At 43.8% G+C, this 19,070-nt stretch overlaps 2 protein-coding genes across 2 annotated transcripts in view; one reads left to right on the forward strand and one right to left on the reverse strand.

The window, feature by feature from the left end:
- Positions 1 to 19,070, forward strand: part of TMIGD1 (transmembrane and immunoglobulin domain containing 1) — a 532,600-nt gene that overhangs the window by 168,472 nt on the left and 345,058 nt on the right. The gene's annotated exons all lie outside the window — the stretch shown is intronic.
- Positions 1 to 19,070, reverse strand: part of CPD (carboxypeptidase D) — a 239,753-nt gene that overhangs the window by 8,764 nt on the left and 211,919 nt on the right. Inside the window, exons 19-20 of the mRNA XM_082244945.1 lie at positions 7,052 to 7,237; positions 1,295 to 1,394 (exon numbers count right to left, since the gene is read on the reverse strand). Coding sequence (XP_082101071.1) covers positions 1,295 to 1,394; positions 7,052 to 7,237 — 286 coding nt within the window. The remainder of the gene's footprint in view (positions 1 to 1,294; positions 1,395 to 7,051; positions 7,238 to 19,070) is intronic.

The raw sequence follows: 19,070 nt of genomic DNA on the forward strand, positions 1-19,070 counted from the left end.
CCCCCATAGGTGTGGTTAAGCTTTTTTCCTGCCTAGTGCCTATTCCTGATGGAAAGAGCATAACCCTACTAGTAATGAAGATGGAGCTGCGTCTGTTGATGAACGATAGAGAAAATAACCAATTCAGGATTATTTATGATTCACATCCTGGTTCACATATAATGACGCTACATAGTGTAAACAAAATAGGTTGTGTTGTACTGAAAAGGTCATTTATAGACGCTGCATCTGAAATTCTCTCTTGGAAATATCAACTAAACTTACACGCATCTTCATGTACTATATATGCCAAAACTGAATTCAAATGCTGTTACCTTATTCTTATTATTGATAAATGATAAAATAAACAGACTCAAAATGAAAGAGTAATGAATTCAGCAAATCATATATTAGTACAGTTCTGGGAAATACAATATATTGCAAACTATTAATTGTTTTTTGCACAGCACACAAAATAGGTATAGGGTCACTATCAGCCTATCAGGTTCAGGGAAAGTATAGAGGCTATTTAGAAAAATGCTGGTTGCCTTGCTGTCTTTGGTGTCAATACTTTGAGTAATTACCAGTAACAAGAAAGCACACCAGGAGTGGAAAGTCTCACTTTCCTGGTCTGTGTTTTAAAAGTATTGACCCCTGAGACAGACAGGCAGCTAGCATTTTCAGAAGGTGTTCAGCAACAGCATCCTACATATTTCTCTTAGTACAAATTTCCTTTAATAATGTACTACAAAACGCCATGTTTTTCATTAACCTCTAGCAAGTTGATTTGAAGTGGTTCTAAAGACTTTCTCTGCATTAAGGTAAAAAAAACTTCTGTGACCAGAACCCCTCCCACCCAGATACTTACCTGAGCCCAATCTCAATCCAGCACTGTTTCGAGAGCAGCGCCTCTCTCACCTCACAAGACAGATAGCCAGCGACTCCCACTGTTGCCAATCAAATTCTTTGACAAGAGAGAGCAGGGGGTGGAGCAAAGTCACACTGTCGGTATCTATGAATGCAGGCAGTGTGGCTCGGAATTGAGTCTGCACGAGTGCAGCTTTTAATGGGGGCACTCACCAAACAGGAGGACCCAGTAGTGCCAGCAGGGGACCCCAAGAAGAGGAGGTTCAGAGCTGCTCTGTGGAAAACCTTTGCACAGAGCAGGCGAGTATGACATTTTTAAAAAACACGTTAGGTTTAGAATCACTTTCATATTTCATTACTTGGAATTCCCTCTGTACAGTGAAATCTGCCCTGTTAATGACTAAGGAATGTGTTTGAAGCTTTTAATAAATACGGTACAATATCCTACCTGCAATAGTAACAACCAGCTCCCGAGGCAGTCCAAAAATACGGTTATCCATGACAAAGATTATTTCAACAGAGCTGGCTGCATCATGTCGAACATGAACCTGGAAAGAACACAAAAAACAAATAATGTTGAATCCTTGATTTGTTTGAACAAAAAATATTTTTTGTTTTGTACTGACTGTTAAATACTTTATCTAGAGTCTACTGAAGAAAACAAGTCTTAAATCTGGCATTTACAGGTGCATCTCAAAAATTTTAAATATCATGAAAAAGTTATTTTATTTCAGTAATTCAATTCAAAAAGTCAAACGCATATATTTTATATATATATTTATAACACAGAGTGATCTATTTCAAGCATTTTTTTTTTTTTTTTTTGAGGATTATGACTTACAGCTAGTGAAAACCCAAAAGTCAGTATCTCAGAAAATTTGAATACTGTAATAAAGTTCAATATTGTAGACTCTTGGTTTCACACTCTAATCAGCTAGTTAACACCTGTAAAGGTTTCCTGAGCCTTTAAATAGTCTCTCAGTCAGGTTCAGTAGGTTACACAATCATGGGGAAGACTGCTGACTTGACAGTTGTCCAGAAGACAGTCATTGACAGCCCCAACAAGGAGGGTAAGTCACAAAAGGTCTTTGCTAAAGAAGCTGGCTGTTTACAGAGTGCTGTAACCAAGCCTATTAATGGAGAGTTGAGTGGAAGGAAAAAGTGTGGTAGAAAAAGGTGCACAAGCAACTGCAGTCTTGAGAGGATTGTGAAGCAAGGGCAATTCAAGAATTTGTGGGAGATTCACAAGAAGTGGACTACAGCTGGTGTCAATGCTTCAAGAGCCACCACACACAGGCATATTCAGGACATGGGCTACAATGGTCCCATTCCTTGTGTCAAGCCACTCCTGAACCAGAGATGTCGTCAGAAGTGCTTTACCTGGGCTAAGGTGAAAAGACTGGATTGTTGCTCAGTGGTCCAAAGTCCTCTTTTCGGATGAAAGTAATTTTGCATTTCATTTGGAAATCAGGGTCCCAGAGTCTGGAGGAAGAGTCACAGAATCCAAGTTGCATGAGGTGCGGTGTGATGATTTGGGGAGCTATGTCATCTGCTTGTGTCAGTTCACTGTGTTTTATTAAGTCCAAAGTCAGTGCAGCCCTCTACCAGGAAATTCTAGAGCACTATATGCATCCCTCTGCTAACCAGCTTTATGGAGATGCGGATTTCATTTTTCAGCAGGACGTGGCACCTGCCTACACTGCCAAAAGTACAATTTCTGGTTTAATATTCATGGTATCACTGTGCTTGATTGGCCAGCAAACTCGCCTGATCTAAACCCCATAGGGAATCTGTGGGGTATTGTCAAGGTAGAAGAGGAAGATGAGAGACACCAGACCCAACAATGCAGAGGAGCTGAAGGCTGCTATCAAAGCAACCTGGGCTTCCATAACACCTCAGCAGTGCCACAAGCTGATTGCCTCCATGCCACGCCACATTGATGCAGAAATTTGTGCAAAAGAAGCCCTGACCAAGTACTGAGTGCATATTAGACTGTACATGGACATACTTTTCAGTAAGCCAACATTTCTGTATTCAAATCCTTTTTTTTTTTTGGTCTTATGTAATATTATAATTTTCTGATACAGAATTTTGGGTTTTCAATAGCTGTAAGATATAATCAATAAAATTAAAGAAAGAAATGTTCTAAATATATCACTCTGTGTGTAATGAATCTATATATTATAGGAGATATAGTATGTATAACTGAAATAAATTAACTTTTTGATATTATAATTTTTTAAGATACACATGTATATATAGTCCTTTGAAGACTTCAAGAAAAGGACTTTATACTGATTAAAAAAAATGAAAATGTCTTTCTAGTCTATTAAAGTGGTTTTAAAGATGCCTAAATATTTTACCTTAATCCATTCCCTGTGTTAAGGTAACAAATGTTTAGGTAGTAGTATTGTTTTTGATGCCCAAGCTCAAAGAGCTACCTGAAGAACCCTAACGCCCAAAGCTGGCATTATATGATGCAGAAACACCCACGTGGTAGAATTTAAAAAAAGTGTAAACCGAGGACCAAGTAGCAGACCAATAGATGCTCACAGACCTAGCAGAGTGAGCCTCAACAGGAAAGGCGAACACCCAATGCTTGGGACATTAAGATTGAATGAAAATCTGTATAAGCAAACTAGAAATGGTGGAATTAGAAGCTGGGGAATACTTCAAGGGTCCACCTGGAATGACTAAAAGTGATACAACCTGAACCTCCTCCAGGAATTTCTATTTTGTTGAACTGGAGCTGGACAGAGGGACAAGAGAACAATGAGGTGAAAGGTGGAAACTACCTTAGGCAAGAAAGAAGTCCTGGGACTAAACACCAGCTTGCAAGATCAAACAGTGTTGTTTGCAAGAAAAGGCTGCTAGTTCAGACAGCTGTATTGCAGAGGTGATGGCGACAAGAAAAACCACCTTGTGGATCAGCAGAGAGAGAGCAATGTCTTAAATGAGTTTCATATGGCGGTTTCTGAAGCATGGTGAGAACCTGTTTCAGGCCCAATGGAGTCACTGGGGAACAAACTGGGCGGGCCACATAGGAGAACCATTAATAAAAGAGTGAGATGGTCTCTGAAACAGAATGGAAGTGGTATAAACCTGACCCTTGATAGTACCATGGACCAGATCCTGGTCTAGACCCAGCTGCAAGAAAGAGAATTTGTTCCACAGAGAAGTTTCTAGGGTGACATCAATTATAGATTTTGTGGAAAGTACACTTTCTAGATTTGACCATCATAGGAATCACAGATTCCAAGACAACCCCACCCCTTATAACCTGGGCTTCAATAGCCATGTCATAGAAGCCAGCGACCATGGAGCAGGACAGCATATTGACCCCTGGGACAGTAAATCAAGTCAGTTTAGCAGAGCTTATCGTGCATCTGCCAGAACTCTTACCAGGCTAACATCCTAGATCCACCTGGGTCAATATGAAGCAATAATGATCACTGGAATCCCTCTTATCTTTTTTTAATCAAAAAGTTTTTTTGTTTTTCTTTTTAAACTCAAAAGATACAATCCAGTGACCGCACAACAGTTATACATCAGTATTTTACATGACATCAGACTAAGGAATCCCTCTATCTAGATCCTGCAGCACAGACCAGGATGGAAGATTAGTCCAAATCATTGATCTAGAAGATCCGGACAGTCTTGAAAAGCCCATGGAGTGTCCACCAGGGGTCTTATCAGGTGGAGTACCACATTCTTTAGGGGAAATACACATCCATCCTCCTGGTACATAGTCCAATTATTCTTTAGGCAGCAGGATAACTCAAAGGTTTAAGACTTCCTGTGTCCCTCAATGAACGAGAGAAAGAAATTTCAACTATATTTTTGAAGGGTCCTAAAGCACATTTAAAAAATTCTGCTAGCACCCCACATCAGACCAGCAGTAAGTACCATCAACATTATTCACATAATACATGCAGACTAGGTCTTTCACTGTGCAATCCAAAGAGGGGACTTCACTTTTTATCTTTGGCAGGTCCGCGGAGTAACCCCATGGCTGAGCGACTCCTGACAGTTAAATTATAGGGCCAGCCTGGCTGAGGCTCAGGGATGTTGCCAGCAGATTGAGATGCAGCTGACCCAGTTTAGCCTAGAGTCTATGGCAACCAGTTTAGGGATCACATGGATGTCTTCAGCTGAGAGGCATACTACGGACAACCCATTCCCTTCTCCTGCTCGACAGAGGTCTGCACGACATTTAAACACAGTGCAATAATGTTTCTGAAGGAGGCAACAGTACATATCTCAGGGGATACATTATATTTTTTGAAGGGAACCACTGCTAAAAGCATAAAATAGTAGACTACAGAATTCATAATCGTGCTGGAAAGTCCATGGCTGCAGTATAATGGAAAAAAAGAAAGCACTGATTATATCCATTAGCCATTAGAATAGACTTATGTATATTGTGTAATTTTTAGGACCTTATATAATAAAATAAAATGCAATATTTTTTATATCAACCAATAAATTATAATTTATATGTAAATATAATTTATTACCCCTTTGTTAAAGAGGCAGTCTCTATAGCCCTGTTTCAGGCACAGAAAGTGTTTTTATTACTCTGGAAAAGTTCTTCCCCTCCATTCCATAGGAGTGGGTTAGCCACAAGAGTACCACTCTTCAGTATGAGAAGATTATTTACCAACACAGGTGCTGTCCGGCCAAGTTTGACAGAGTCTGGGATGGATGGCTAGATTTGGTTATGAAGAGGATGCTGGGATTGTGGTTGTTACTAATATGTCTCCTTTCCTTTGAATATTCTGAACCCGGTGTATTATGGCGCCCATCATTTTCTGTTTTATTGAGTGGATTTCTTAGGATGGAACTATGTACTGTATTGCTAGGCATTTCCCAGTTGGGATGCGAATGTACCTAATGTTTGTATCTGCTTGTGCATTGTATGTCTCTCTTGGGGCACTTTTGATATATATTTTTATTGTGACACAAATATTGTGGAATTTGTTAAAGTTTGTTCAATAAACTTTATTCTCTGATTAAAAAAAATCATATATATACACATATATATATACATACATAATATATATATATATAATTTATATTTAAATAATAACAACAGACTTTTATATAATAATTATGGAGATGGATATATTCTTACACTGCTAATTTTCTGTCTAGTCTTTTCTGACATCTGTTACTTTTAAATCAAACTTGTCACAAGCCGGGACACAAAGTGTAACAGACAAATTTATTTTATTAGATTAGGATAGGTAAGGGATAAAACAGCAAATAACTTTGTTCTCTTACTGTAGTGAGAAACATATTATATTTTTACCTGTGCCTCCTTTGGAAATTTCCCTTGTGACACACTACCCCAAGATTTTGGCATTTGCACTTACAGTACATGTGACCAAACTCACATTTCTCTCTCACCCATGAGCCAACACATGCAGGAGGTTAATGCTGGCCCTGACACACGCCTGGGGTTATTACTGTTGGCAATGACAGCAATACTGGGGATTATTATTGGTGCTACTGACACCAACAATGGAGCTTATTTTACTACCACAATCTCAGTATTTCTCCAGGCCCTATTTTTCTAAACCATAACAAAGCAAAGGGGGAAAGGTGGCACACTACAAATCAAACACTGTAGCAACACTCACTTTATTAATCACACCCACTGCAACAACTATATCAAACAATACCCTCTAATATTTATTTATTTATTTTGTATACACAGACAAAGGGAAAATAAAAAAATGAAGTGATCCTTTAAAAAAAAAACATAATGCATTTGTTTGGACACATTGATAAGCACTAAATATATATTTGTTTCAGAGGGTATCAGTCAATTCTAAACTATTTCAGTTTTTGGCAGAATAAAGTGAGATTCCTACTACTTTTTTTTTTTTTTTTTAGGGACCCTTGAGCTAATAGAGAATAGCAACAGTAGATTATCAACTTAGTTTTATGTTGAAAAGTATGAAGGGACATCTTTGTTATATTTGTGAGAGACTCACAATGCAAAAAATAGAGCATAAGAAGAATCAAATAACAAAAATCCCAGAGATCTTAAAGGGTCCAGTAGGTGTTTTAGCCTAGTGGACTGCATATATAAAATTCAGTCATAATTTTAAATAGACAAACCTAACTGCTCACTTCAATAATAAACATCAGCATGTCTTATATCCGGTAATATTTTTTACTCAAACAAATAAATTCATACCTGAGTATTCTGTTGCTGATAGCCCTCTGCAGTGGCATTAATATTATGGAAACCTGGTGCAAGCAGAACATGGAAGTATCCTCCCTCTTTGGTGTAGACTTTTACTCCTTCATTGAAGATGATAGTGGCTTTAGGGACAGGTTTTCTCTTCTCATCCTTTACAATTCCATGCACACCTTTATGTACCTGGAACCAGGAAATGTATTGTGAGGAAATTCACGTCATTCTTGAATACACTGTGCTGACACACCTGGCACCAAATGCGATGTTTACCAGTTGCCAATTGGACATAGCACTGAACCTTATGATCAAGAACTGTGGAAAGTTCACTCTCATGAGATCATGTGACAACAATGTAAAAAAGAATTGTCATTAAAATGTTTTTTTAATCAAATAAATAAAAGAGGTAAAACATAACTGCCCTCAGGATATCATATTCTTACACAAATCAGTCAATAAAATAAAAAATAAGTGCACTATGGACCAGATAATAAAGACTGATAACAAAACGGAATAAATCCATAATATAGAGAATAAGTAAAATGTGTAAAGACAGAATGACAGCTATACAAAGCATAAACACACACTTGCCTGATTCCGACAGTCCTGTTGCCAAAGTGAACAGGAGCAGAGCTGGCTGTATTACTTCCCTATCATTTATTGATGAAAACCTTTAAATCCAGAGATTCTATTACACGTTCAATTTCCATTTTCGTTACTGTCTACTCTAGTTACATTTCTCTTTTCCTTTAACCCACCAAGGTCTGCAGGCTTACTTGTATGATGCCTTAAGAAAATGTTAATATTGAGATTGCAAGGCTCTGATCAAGTTTACAAAGTCTAATATTTACTGCACTTCTAAAGCACACTGAAAGTAATATTTACACAATAATACAAAGAGCACTAGATCTGGCAAAACAATGCAAGGGACACATTGTGATGAATTAGAAAACATTCTGTTAAAAAGAGCTTTGCTTCAGTGATGACTCGCAGCAAGAAGAACACCTATGCCCTTCCCTTTAAAGTGACCCCATCACCACAGACTCCGTTGCAAATAAACACAGTCTGTAAAATAACAGGAATTCATTTCTAGAAGCCCATTTGTTGAAACTCTGGTGCTTTGTTGCTTTATGCTCATTGTAATTATTCAATAGTTCTACCCCTACTCCTACCGCACGCTATATTTTCTCTAGCTGTCTTATATTTTAAGACAGGACAAACTAGTGCAAAGGAGCAGATCTTCAACACAACCATAAGTGGTGAGGACCTGTAGGGGCCAGTAAGCAGCAAAGATGTGGCATTCCCATTTTTTACAAGTGATACAGAGTCGATTTAAAACATTTGTTACCCCAAAACTTTATATTTCTGGTATGTGCCTGCTATACCATGTACGTGTACGAAAAAAACGTTTTGACTTACCGTAAAAACGTTTTCTCTGAAGCTCATTGACAGATGCAGCTCCATATTATTCTTTACCATTGGGTTATGCTGCCCCCTACAGGAGTAGGACACTAGGCAGGAAAAATCTTTACCACGCCTATAGGGCAGTCTCTGGGGGTATACACTCACTCACTCTGCTATAGGCATTCAGTTTTGCTGCAAGCAGTGACAGAAGAGAATAACCCCAACCAAACTTATATATAGAGGGGCGGGTGCTGCGTTTGTCAAACTTCAGAGAAAAGGATTTTACGGTAAGTCAAAAATCCAGTTTTCGCTATCATTCATTGACAGACGCAGCTCCATATTCTTCTTTACCATTGAGACGTCCCAAAGCAGTATTAACATGAGGGGTGGGAAAATAACGCAGAAAATAACGTAATTCCCAAAGGCTAAAACTTAGTCAACCAGGTAACATGGAGCTCAACCAGGAACAACTGGAGCTCACCTAGAAAAAATCTACACCCTCAAAGAGACTAGGTTCTCTTTTAAATGGCAGCTTGCAAAGCCTTGTGGCCAAAGGAAGCATCTGAGGATGCCAACACATCTACTTTGTAGAATATTGTGAACGTGTGCACAGACGACGAGTTGCCGCCTTGCAAACTTGTATTACTGACATCTGATGGCGAAAAGCCCAAGAAGCACTCAGCGCCCTAGTAGAATTCGCCTTCACAGGGAAAGGTGGAACCTGACCCTTAAGTGAATAAGCATGTACCACTGTCTGCCTGATCCACCTGGATATGGTCGCAGCAGACGCAGCCAATCCCTTCCGAGGTCCTTCCGTGAGGACAAAAAGAGTCAGAAAGACCCCTATCCTTCAATACCTGGCTTTCAACAGCCACGCCGTTAAAGCCAGCGACTCTAAAGCAGGATGGAAGATCGGCCCTTGAGATAGCAGATATTCCCTGAGAGGAAGTCTCCAATGAACATCAGCGACCAACCCTCCCAGATTTGGCGTACCAAGACCAGCGAGGCCAGTCTGGAGGCACCAGAATTACTGGAAAAACCTCCACCTCTATTCTGCGCAGAAGCCTCGGCAGAAGTTTTAGTGGAAGAAACGCATAGATCAGTCGATACTGACCCCAAGGAACCACCAGTGCGTCTGTGGCGTTGGCCAGAGTATCCCGAAACCTGGCTACAAATCTCTGTACCTTCTTGTTGAGCTGAGAGGCTAACAGGTCCACATCGGGTGTCCCCCACCGGACACACAGCAGGTGAAATACCTCCGGGTAAAGGGACCATTTCCCCTGATCCAACACTTGACGACCCAAGTAATCCGCCTGCCAATTTTCCACTCTGGGGATATGCACGGCGGAGAGGGCTGGAACAAAGTTTTCTGCCCATTTTATGATCTTGGCCACCTCCCGGGCTGCCAGGACACTCTTGGTGCCCTCTTGGTGCTACGGCTATGGCATTGTCTGATTGAATCCGAATTGGACATCCTTGCAGACAATTTGTCCAGTGCAAAGCTTTATCGCTCCGAGTTCCAGAATATTGATCGGTAGTCTGGACTCTTCCAGAGTCCAGGTCCCCTGGACAGACATCTTTCCAAGAACTCCATCCCAACCGAACAGGTTGGCATCCGTTGTTACCACGGTCCAATACAAGGGAAGGAAGAATTTGCTCTGACACAGAGCCAAGGAACAGAGCCACCATAGTAGAGCACTTCTTGTGTTTTGACTCAGACGAATCAGATTGTCCAAAGATTTTGGATCCTTGTTCCACTTGACAAGAATTTCTCTTTGCAGAGGTCTCGTGTGGAACTGAGCAAACAGAACCACCACGAAGGTAGACACCATCAGGCCTAGCACCCGCATGCAAGTCCGCAGAGAGGACAGATTGCTGGATAATAGCAAGCGAATCGCCTTCTGCAATTTTTGTAGCTTTTCCAGAGGGAGAAACACCCTGGGTGGGACTGAGTCCAGAGTCAGTCCCAGATAATCCAGTTTGGAAGACGGGCCCAGAGCAGATTTCTTGAAATTGATGTTCCAACTGAACTCTTGCAGAGTCCGTATAGTGATTGAAAAGTCGCCCAACAGGACTGAATTTGAGTCTGCTCTTAAGAGGAGATCGTCCAGGTACCCCAGTACCGCAATCCTCCGCTTTTACAGTAATGCCAATACCATAGCCAACACTTTGGTGAAGACCCTTGGAGCGGAATCGAGAACAAAGGGTAACGTCACAAATTGATAATGCTCCTCTCCTACAGCGAAGCGAAGAAAACGCTGGCGTCCAGCGTAAATAGGGATGTGCAGATATGCATCCTTGATATCGATAGAGGCCAAAAAGTCCCCTTGGTGTAGCGACACCATTGATGTGAATGGACTCCATTCGAAACTTCTGTAGCATAGAAAGCGGTTCAGAGCCTTGAGATCCAAGATTGGACGCACTTTGCCTTCTTTCCTGGGAACAGTGAACAGGTTTGAATAGAACCCCTGAAAGCGTTCCCGAGAGAGAACCGGCACAATCACCCTAAACAGGGTCTTTAAAGGCCAGAGACTCCTCCACCAGGACCACAGTAGATTTGTTCAGTCTGGAGACCGGATGGTTCACCTTCGGTGGAACGGTCTATTTTTTTTACCACAGTGCCTACAAGGCGATAGTGCCTCTTAAAGTGCTTCGACACCACTAACATGCGTTTAGGGCGCCCCCCCACTGTTCAGTGACAATTTTGTCAAAAAATTCCGGACAAGGGAAAAAAGTGCCCGACTTCGGAGATTTGCGTGTGCGAGAGACACCTGCGTCCCTGACGCTGTAGAATCATCTGCCATTTTTAGAGTTTCCCGCATTGACGCTATAAGTGCATTTTCCCACGCGGCTGCAGATGAGGATATTTCATCCTCGCCATCAGAGTGCGATGACGTAGATCTCTCAGGGTGAATCACGTCCGTGAGGCCATATCCACCTCAAAATCTGAGGATACTGATAAGAGGCAGGTGAGGGCAGTGGGCGCTTTTTACCAGTCCTCTTTTTTTAGGACCATTTCAACTTTTGACACCAGGGTTTCCAAAACCACCATTAAGGCAGACTAGGGTTGCGACCTGGAGGTCCCCGCAACACCAAGGAGGGTATCGGTAGGTGATACTTGCTCCTAGGACTCCATGTTAACCCGGGGACAGCAAAGTGTCATTTTAAAAATACTGCAAAAAATGGCCCCACACCGCTGCGCCAGCAGTACTACAAGTCCCAGCACACTAAACTGCGATATAGCAGAGTGAGAGAGCGACCTATAGGGACCCCAATAGACTCACTGCCGCCCGATATTAGGGAGAGCAGAGCTGATCTAAAGTGTTCAGAAAGCGATCCTCACAGGAAGAGGAAGTAGCTGGGTCAGCACCAGAGTTAAAGCCTTGCCACTTACCGCTATACAGCATTCTCGGGCTCTGAGAAAATGGCCGCCCAATGCATTTTAATGGGGAGACCACAACAAAATAGCCGTCCAATGCATTTCAATGGGAAACTACTAAAAAATGGCAGACAAGCCTTGTAAAGATGATCTACAAGAAAATGGTGGCATCCTCAGCACGCCATGCGGTCTACAGGATCAACCCCCCCCCCCCACATCGCGCCATCAGTGGCATCGGTGCGCCCCAAACAAGGGCCCACAACGCCTGCTACAGCCCCTGCACAATACCTGACTAAAGTAGGAACCCCCTATGAAATAGTGGGGAAAATGGCCTGCAGGGGGAGCCCTGAGGGACGGTCCCTAAAGACCCCCCAGATACGGGGGGGGGGGGGGGAATGAAAGAAAACCAGCGGGTCTGACCGTCCCAGAGAGGTGCACTTGTCCACCCCGAGACCGCCAGAGATATGGGGGGACACTACTCACCATACCAACGATATTCGAATGGGTGCCACACCGGACAGACAAACCTATGCACTTGGGGTGGGGGTGCTGTTGGCCAGGGGGTACTCTGCAACTCAAGCCAAAAGAGGTCGTGTGCGTCCCGGCGAGGTGTTTCACTCGTGGCTAGCCCCCGACCAGGGTCCATGTCGTGGCGAGGCCTAGCGTGGAGCTGCAACCTGCACATGCTCGCTGGCCAGACTGGGAGACCATAAGGATCTAGAATATCCAGTCCAACGCCCAGTTCGGCTGTTGATTGTATTTCTCTCAGGAACATAACTAACTAACTAAAAAAGGATTCAGACAAAAGGTTCCCTTTTTACATAAGCATGCTAGGACCGAAATCCCAGCAGGGAACGGGGTCCTTACTCCTGACTAGGCAGAAAAAAACTGAATGCCTACCTATAGCAGAGTGAGTGGGTGTATACCCCCAGGGACTGCCTCATAGGCATGGTAAAGACTTTTACTGCCTAGTGTCCTAGTCCTGTAGGGGGCAGCATAACCCAATGGTAAAGAAGAATATGGAGCTGTGTCTGCCAATGAATGACAGAGAAAGTATCCTGCTCTCTTTGTTTTGCTTCCTTTATTTGAAACCCTGGTGTTCCGGCTAGTCCCTCTGCTTTATTATAAATACTGACCACACTAGGCAGGAGAGCACACCGTGTTTTGTTCTCAAGCTATGCTGGGAACTCCATGTACTCTCCTCCAATGATCAGACTTGTCCTGATAGGTTCCGCTGCACAGCAATTTACTGGGAAGCTTAGTGTACTGCAGTTTCTCTCCCCCCAGCTCTTATGCAGCTGAGAACAGAGGGAATGTGATCACTTATAAATAAGGGGGGGGGGGGAAATGGGATTTTTGTACTTACCATAAAATCCAATTCTCTGAGTTAATCGACGGGCACAGTGCTCCGTAAATCATAACTACTGGGTTTTATTGCCTCCTCCAGGAGTAGGACTAGGCAGAACAAAAAAAAACAAAACACCTGGCTCGCCAAAGGGTCGTCCTCAACTGGTATATAACCCACCCCCCCCATCTGCTCTAGGTAATCCGTTTAGTAGCAAGCAGTATTAGAAGTATCAGAACTCCATAGAGGGGTGGATGCTGTGTCCGTCGATCCATATCAAGAGAAATGGATTTTATGGTATGTTCACAAATCCCATTCGTTACATAGTTAGTGAGGTTGAAAAAATACATCAGTCCATCCAGTTCAACCTATGATGTGTGTGTGTGTGATTTGATGTTAAACGTACATTGTATACCCCTGTATGTTGTGGTGTTTAAGGTGCCCATCTAATAGTTTTTTGAAGCTATCGATGCTCCCTGCTGATACCACTGCTTGTGGAAGAGAATTCCACATCCTTACTGCTCTGACAGTAAAAAACCCCTTACATCGACAGACACAGTGCTCCATAAATCATAACTACTGGAACGTCAAAAAGCAGCGCCAAAAGAAAAATGGAGGGTGGGGAAAATAACCCAAGGCTAAACATAGGAGTGCTTACCAGGACACAGGAGCCTTAACCGGGTCACAGGAGCCCAATCTGAAAAACAAGAGTTTTAGGAAAAACAACCCTCAAGAGGGAACACCCGCTCTTAAACAGCAGCCTGCAAAACTTTCCGGCAAAAGAAGCATCCTCAGATGATGATGGAAGGCCCAAAAAGTACTCAGCACCTGAGTAGAGTGCGCAGTGAAAGGGAAAGGTGGAACCTGACCTTTATTGAAATAGGCCTGAGTCACCGTCTGCCTGATCCATCTGGAGATGATAGCCGAAGAAGCAGCCAGCCCTCTCCTTCGTCTGTCTGTAACAAAAATCAAATCTGACCTCTGAAAGGACTCAGTAGCTGCCAGATACACCCAAAACACACCACATCCAAGGCATGCAAAGCAAACTCCCTGGGATGAGCCAGCAAGGAAGGCAGCACAAAGTCCTCATTCAAATAGGAGTCAGAGACAACTTTGGGCAGGACTGATGAACAGGGATGAAGAACCACTTTATCCCTATGGACCACTTAATAGGGACTTCAACAGGATAATGCCACCAATTCCGATACCCTGCAGGACAAGGTAATAGCCACCAAGAATGTCACCTTCTGGTATAATAATGTAGGCAAGGGAATCTCCTGAATATTCTCAAATGGAGGTGGGGACACTTGTCAAACCCACTAAATTAAGGTACGAACTAAAGAGTGTGTGGCTAGGGGTCGCTGAAAGAAGATTGCCAGACACCTGGCCATTGATGGTACTCAGGGCTAACTTCTGACCTGTTGAAGAAAGGGTAAGATCTGAGCCACAGAAAAGGAGCAAGGATGAGCGCCAATCGACTCACACCACTTACACTTTCCACGTACGAAGGTAAATCTTGCTGGAAGACGACTTCCTCACCTTCACCATAGTAGGGATCACTGATCCAGACAGACCTCTATCCCTCAGTACCTGGCTTTCAATAGCTAAGCCATTAAAACCATCGATTGTAAAGCAAGATGGTGGAACAGCCCTTGGAACAACTGGTCTTCTCTGAGAGGATGCCCCCAAGGGACAATAATAACCACCAGACTGATTGGAAAATTCTCGCCCTTGAAGCCTGAGCCGAGGATAATACTGGCCTTACCATGGCCCTTGAACGCATGCGGCGTCTGCAAGAGGAACCCGTAATCTCGTCACGAACCTCGGTATCCTCCTGTGGAGCCGAACCTGCTAAAGGAGCTGCATGTAGGACTGTGCAAACAGAGATGTCTTGAAGGTGGATACCACCAGACTCAGAATCTGTATGCAAAATGGGTGAGAGAACTATTTGTTAAACAGCAGTCGGTGAATCATGGCCTAGGTTCCCTGAAGTGTATGCAGAAGAAGGACCACCCGCCCTGGTCAGAAATAGAATCAGACCTAATTAAATCAATTCCCTGGATTTAGGTAGTTCAGACATCACCTGAACCTTTGCAGGAATATAAAATCCACACATGGAGACACAGGACCTAAAAAAACAAAAAATATCAAGCTGTGTCCCCCTTTCTGGGTACCCCCAAAAGAAACTTTTCGCGGATCTCCTTGACGCTCACCAAAGAAGTCCACGGGGCCGGAAACCAGTGAAGATGTCCCCCCACCCTAATAATGGTTGAGGGCAGACCTTCATGCTGAAGGAGGAGTCTTGTCTGCTGGTCTAGGGAAAAATGGATTTTTGTAAAATCTTACCGTAAAATCCTTTTCTCTTAGCTCATTGACAGACGTAGTCCTCGGTGATACACCACCTTCGGGTTATGTTGCCTCCACAGGAGCAGGACTAGACAGGAAATTAAAAAGCTCTGGCCACACCCTAGGGGCAGTCCCAGAGGGTATATCCTCTCTCTCTCTCTCTGCCTCAGCAAATCAGTTATGTGAAAAGCAGTCTTTAGAGATTTTAACCCAACCCAACTCAAAAACAGAGGGGCGGGGACTACGTCTGTCAATGAGCTAAGAGAAAAGGATTTTACGGTAAGATTTTACAAAAATCCATTTTTCTCTAGCGCTCATTGACAGACGTAGTCCTCGGTGATACACCACCTTCGGGACGTCCCAGAGCAGTATCACAAATGAGGGGTGGGAAAATGGAAATCAAATCCCAATCTAGAAGGCCCAACCGGTGCCAACTAGAAGTTTACAATGCTCATCCTTAATGATGAGACTCAACAAAAAAGAGAAAATTTTTTTTTTTTTTTTTTCAAACAGAAAAAAACCCTCGAGGTAGACCACCGGTCTCCTCAAATTGCGGCCTGCAAAACCTTGCGGCCAAATGAGGCATCCGCCGATGCCGTCACATCAATTTTATAGAATTTTGTAAAGGTATGTACCGACGACCAGGTGGCCGCCTTACATACCTGGACCACTGACGCCTGATGGCGAAAGGCCCAGGAAGTACTGAGCGCTCGAGTGGAGTGCGCCCTAACAGGGAACGGAGGACTCTGACCCTTAATAGAATAAGCCTGTACCACCGTTTGTCTAATCCATTTGGCAATGGTCGCGGCAGATGCAGGCAAACCCTTTCTGGGGCCATCCGTGATCACAAAAAGTGAATCCGTCTTACGGAATGATTCCGTAGTTTTCAGGTATACCCTGATTGCCCGAACCACATCTAAGGAATGCAACGCATGTTCCCGATGATGCTTGGGCTGAGGACACAAGGAAGGTAGTACAATATCTTCATTCAGATGAAAATCTGAAACCACCTTAGGAAGAAAAGATGGCTTAGGATGAAGTACTACCTTATCCCTATGAATCACTAGGTATGGGGACTGGCATGATAATGCAGCCAGTTCTGACACCCTGCGAGCAGAAGTAATAGCCACCAAGAAGGCCACCTTCTGGGATAAAGTAAGCAAGGGAATCTCCCTGATGTTTTCAAAGGGAGGTTTCTGTAGAACCGACAAAACCAAATTAAGATCCCAGGGCGGTAAGGGCGCGCGGACTGGAGGAGCCAGGTGCCGCACCCCCTGGATGAAATTCCGCACCAAGGACTTGGTAGCTAAAGGTTTCTGAAAGAAGATTGCTAATGCTGAAACTTGACCCTTGATGGTGCTCAAGGCTAGCTTCTGCTCAACCCCTTGTTGCAAAAAGGCCAATATTCGAGTCACCGAATAGGTACGTGGAGGAAATCCTAAAGATTCGCACCACGCAATATAAGTCTTCCATGTGTGATAATAGACCTTGCTGGAAGTCCCTTTCCTTGCTTTAATAAGGGTAGGAATGACTGAAGTAGACAAACCTCTGTCCTTCAGTACTTGGGTCTCAATGGCCAGGCCATTAAACCCAGCGACTGTAAAGCATGATGGTAAATTGGTCCTTGAGACCACAGACACTCCCTGAGACGAAGTTCCCACGGAACGTCTGCGACTAGCATGTCCAAGTCGGCCAGGCCGGCTTGAGGAGGCCAGCCTAGAATTTCTAGGACCACTGGCGCTGATAGAATCTGAACCAGGCGTCCCTAGAGGTATCTGGCCCCGACCATCCGAGAAAGTCTGGTCGTTTTCTGTTCCCACACATTTATCAGATACCTGATTGTTATCAGGAAGGGTGATCTTTTCTGGTTGAACCTCAGGGACCGAAGTCACCCGACTAGAGGCTACTTGGCCTATCTGGTCAACCAGATCCGATTCCTGTGAGGTATAGGGACTAATCTTAGGAAAAGGTAAAGGAAAAGATCTATTCAGGGAACGGTAACTACCGCTTCCTGTAGTACTTAAATGTTGGAAGGGAAGAATCGCACCGGTAGTAGTGGTTGAAGCTCGATCTAATGTCCTGAATACCGGTGAAAACGTCCCCCCACCCTGAAACCGGGTGGGGGCGCACCTTCAGGCTGTGTACTCCTTTGCTTCGGGTTTGGCTGGGTTGGTCCTCTGCTTGTCCGACCAGCCCTTCTTGAACCCTCCTGGAGGAGTCTTGCCTTTCCCGCTAGTACCAGCCGGGCGCCCTTTATGGGCGGTAAAGAAAGGTCCTCGCTTGTTGCGAGGTCCCTTAGCTTTAGCAGCCTGTGGCAAAAAAGTGCTCTTGCCCCCAGTGGCATCCTTGATGATTTCATCTAGGTTGGCCCCAAATAGACGATTCCCCTGAAAAGGGAGATTTGTCAAGGTCTTTTTGGAACCTAGGTCAGCTGACCAGCATTTTAACCACAGCACACGTCTGAGGATCACCGCTGACATAGATGCATGCCCTAATAAGGGAGTAGTGTCCAAGGCTGCGTCACAGATAAACTGTAGCCCTTGTATAATCTGTTCCATCAAATCAGATGTCTCCTGGGGAATATCTTTTCCCCTAAGGTCTTGGCGTACCATTTTCGCCCATTCCGTAAGTGTCTGGGAAACTAGACCAATAACAATTACTGGTCTAAATGCTGACCCTATCAGAGAGAAGATGGTGCGGGACTCTGCTTCCAACTTTCGATCCACCGGATCCTTAAAGGACGAAGTGTCCTCCACTGGAATAACCGTGGCTTTATTCAGCCTGGAAATAGGTGGATCCACCACTGGTGGTACCGTCCATTTCTTAATGATGGATTCCTCAAACGGATAGCGTCTAGCAATACGCTTGGAAATAGTAAAGGTACGTTTAGAATGCTCCCATTCTCCTTTAATCTGATTACCGAAACATTTGGGTACAGGAAAAACCTTCACCGTTTTGATGGGCTTATTAGTACCAAAAGGAATCTCTGTTTCAGTTGCCTCTGCCGGTAAAGCCTCAAGTTTTAAGGTTTCCTGCACTGCCACAACTAGTGCGTCCACCAATGCTTCTTCCTGAATTATAGCAGGAGAAGAAGCGTCCTCCTCACTGTCTGAGGGGGCTTTACCTGGGATAACAGCCTTTGCAGAGGAACCTGCAACTGCAGTGACCATCTCTGAATCAGAGTCAGAGGTGTCAGATAGTATAAGGGTAGGCGGGGGTCGCTTCCTTGACCCCCGTCCCTGACAGGCCGCCTCCACCCGAGCCACCATAGACTCCAAAATTGCTGTAAATGACTCTACACTCTGTGCACCGGCGGGTCCCGTGGCCCCCTCGAGGGAAACAGGTGGGGGAATCTGTGTGGCAGGGTCCATGATAATTCCAGTCACTTCCTGGATAATATAATTCAAAAATAAAAAACTTTTTTTTTTTTTTTTTCTTTTTTTCAAACCCCCAGCGCCACAAAAAGCCCCTTAGTGTTACCTGCTAGGGATCCCTATCGATCGAGAGAGAGATAGACCCCCAGGCTCACCACTTGATGCTCAGAA

This window comes from Pelophylax lessonae, assembly GCF_965119305.1.
Source record: "Pelophylax lessonae genome assembly, chromosome: 2".
Lineage (NCBI taxonomy): Eukaryota > Metazoa > Chordata > Amphibia > Anura > Ranidae > Pelophylax > Pelophylax lessonae.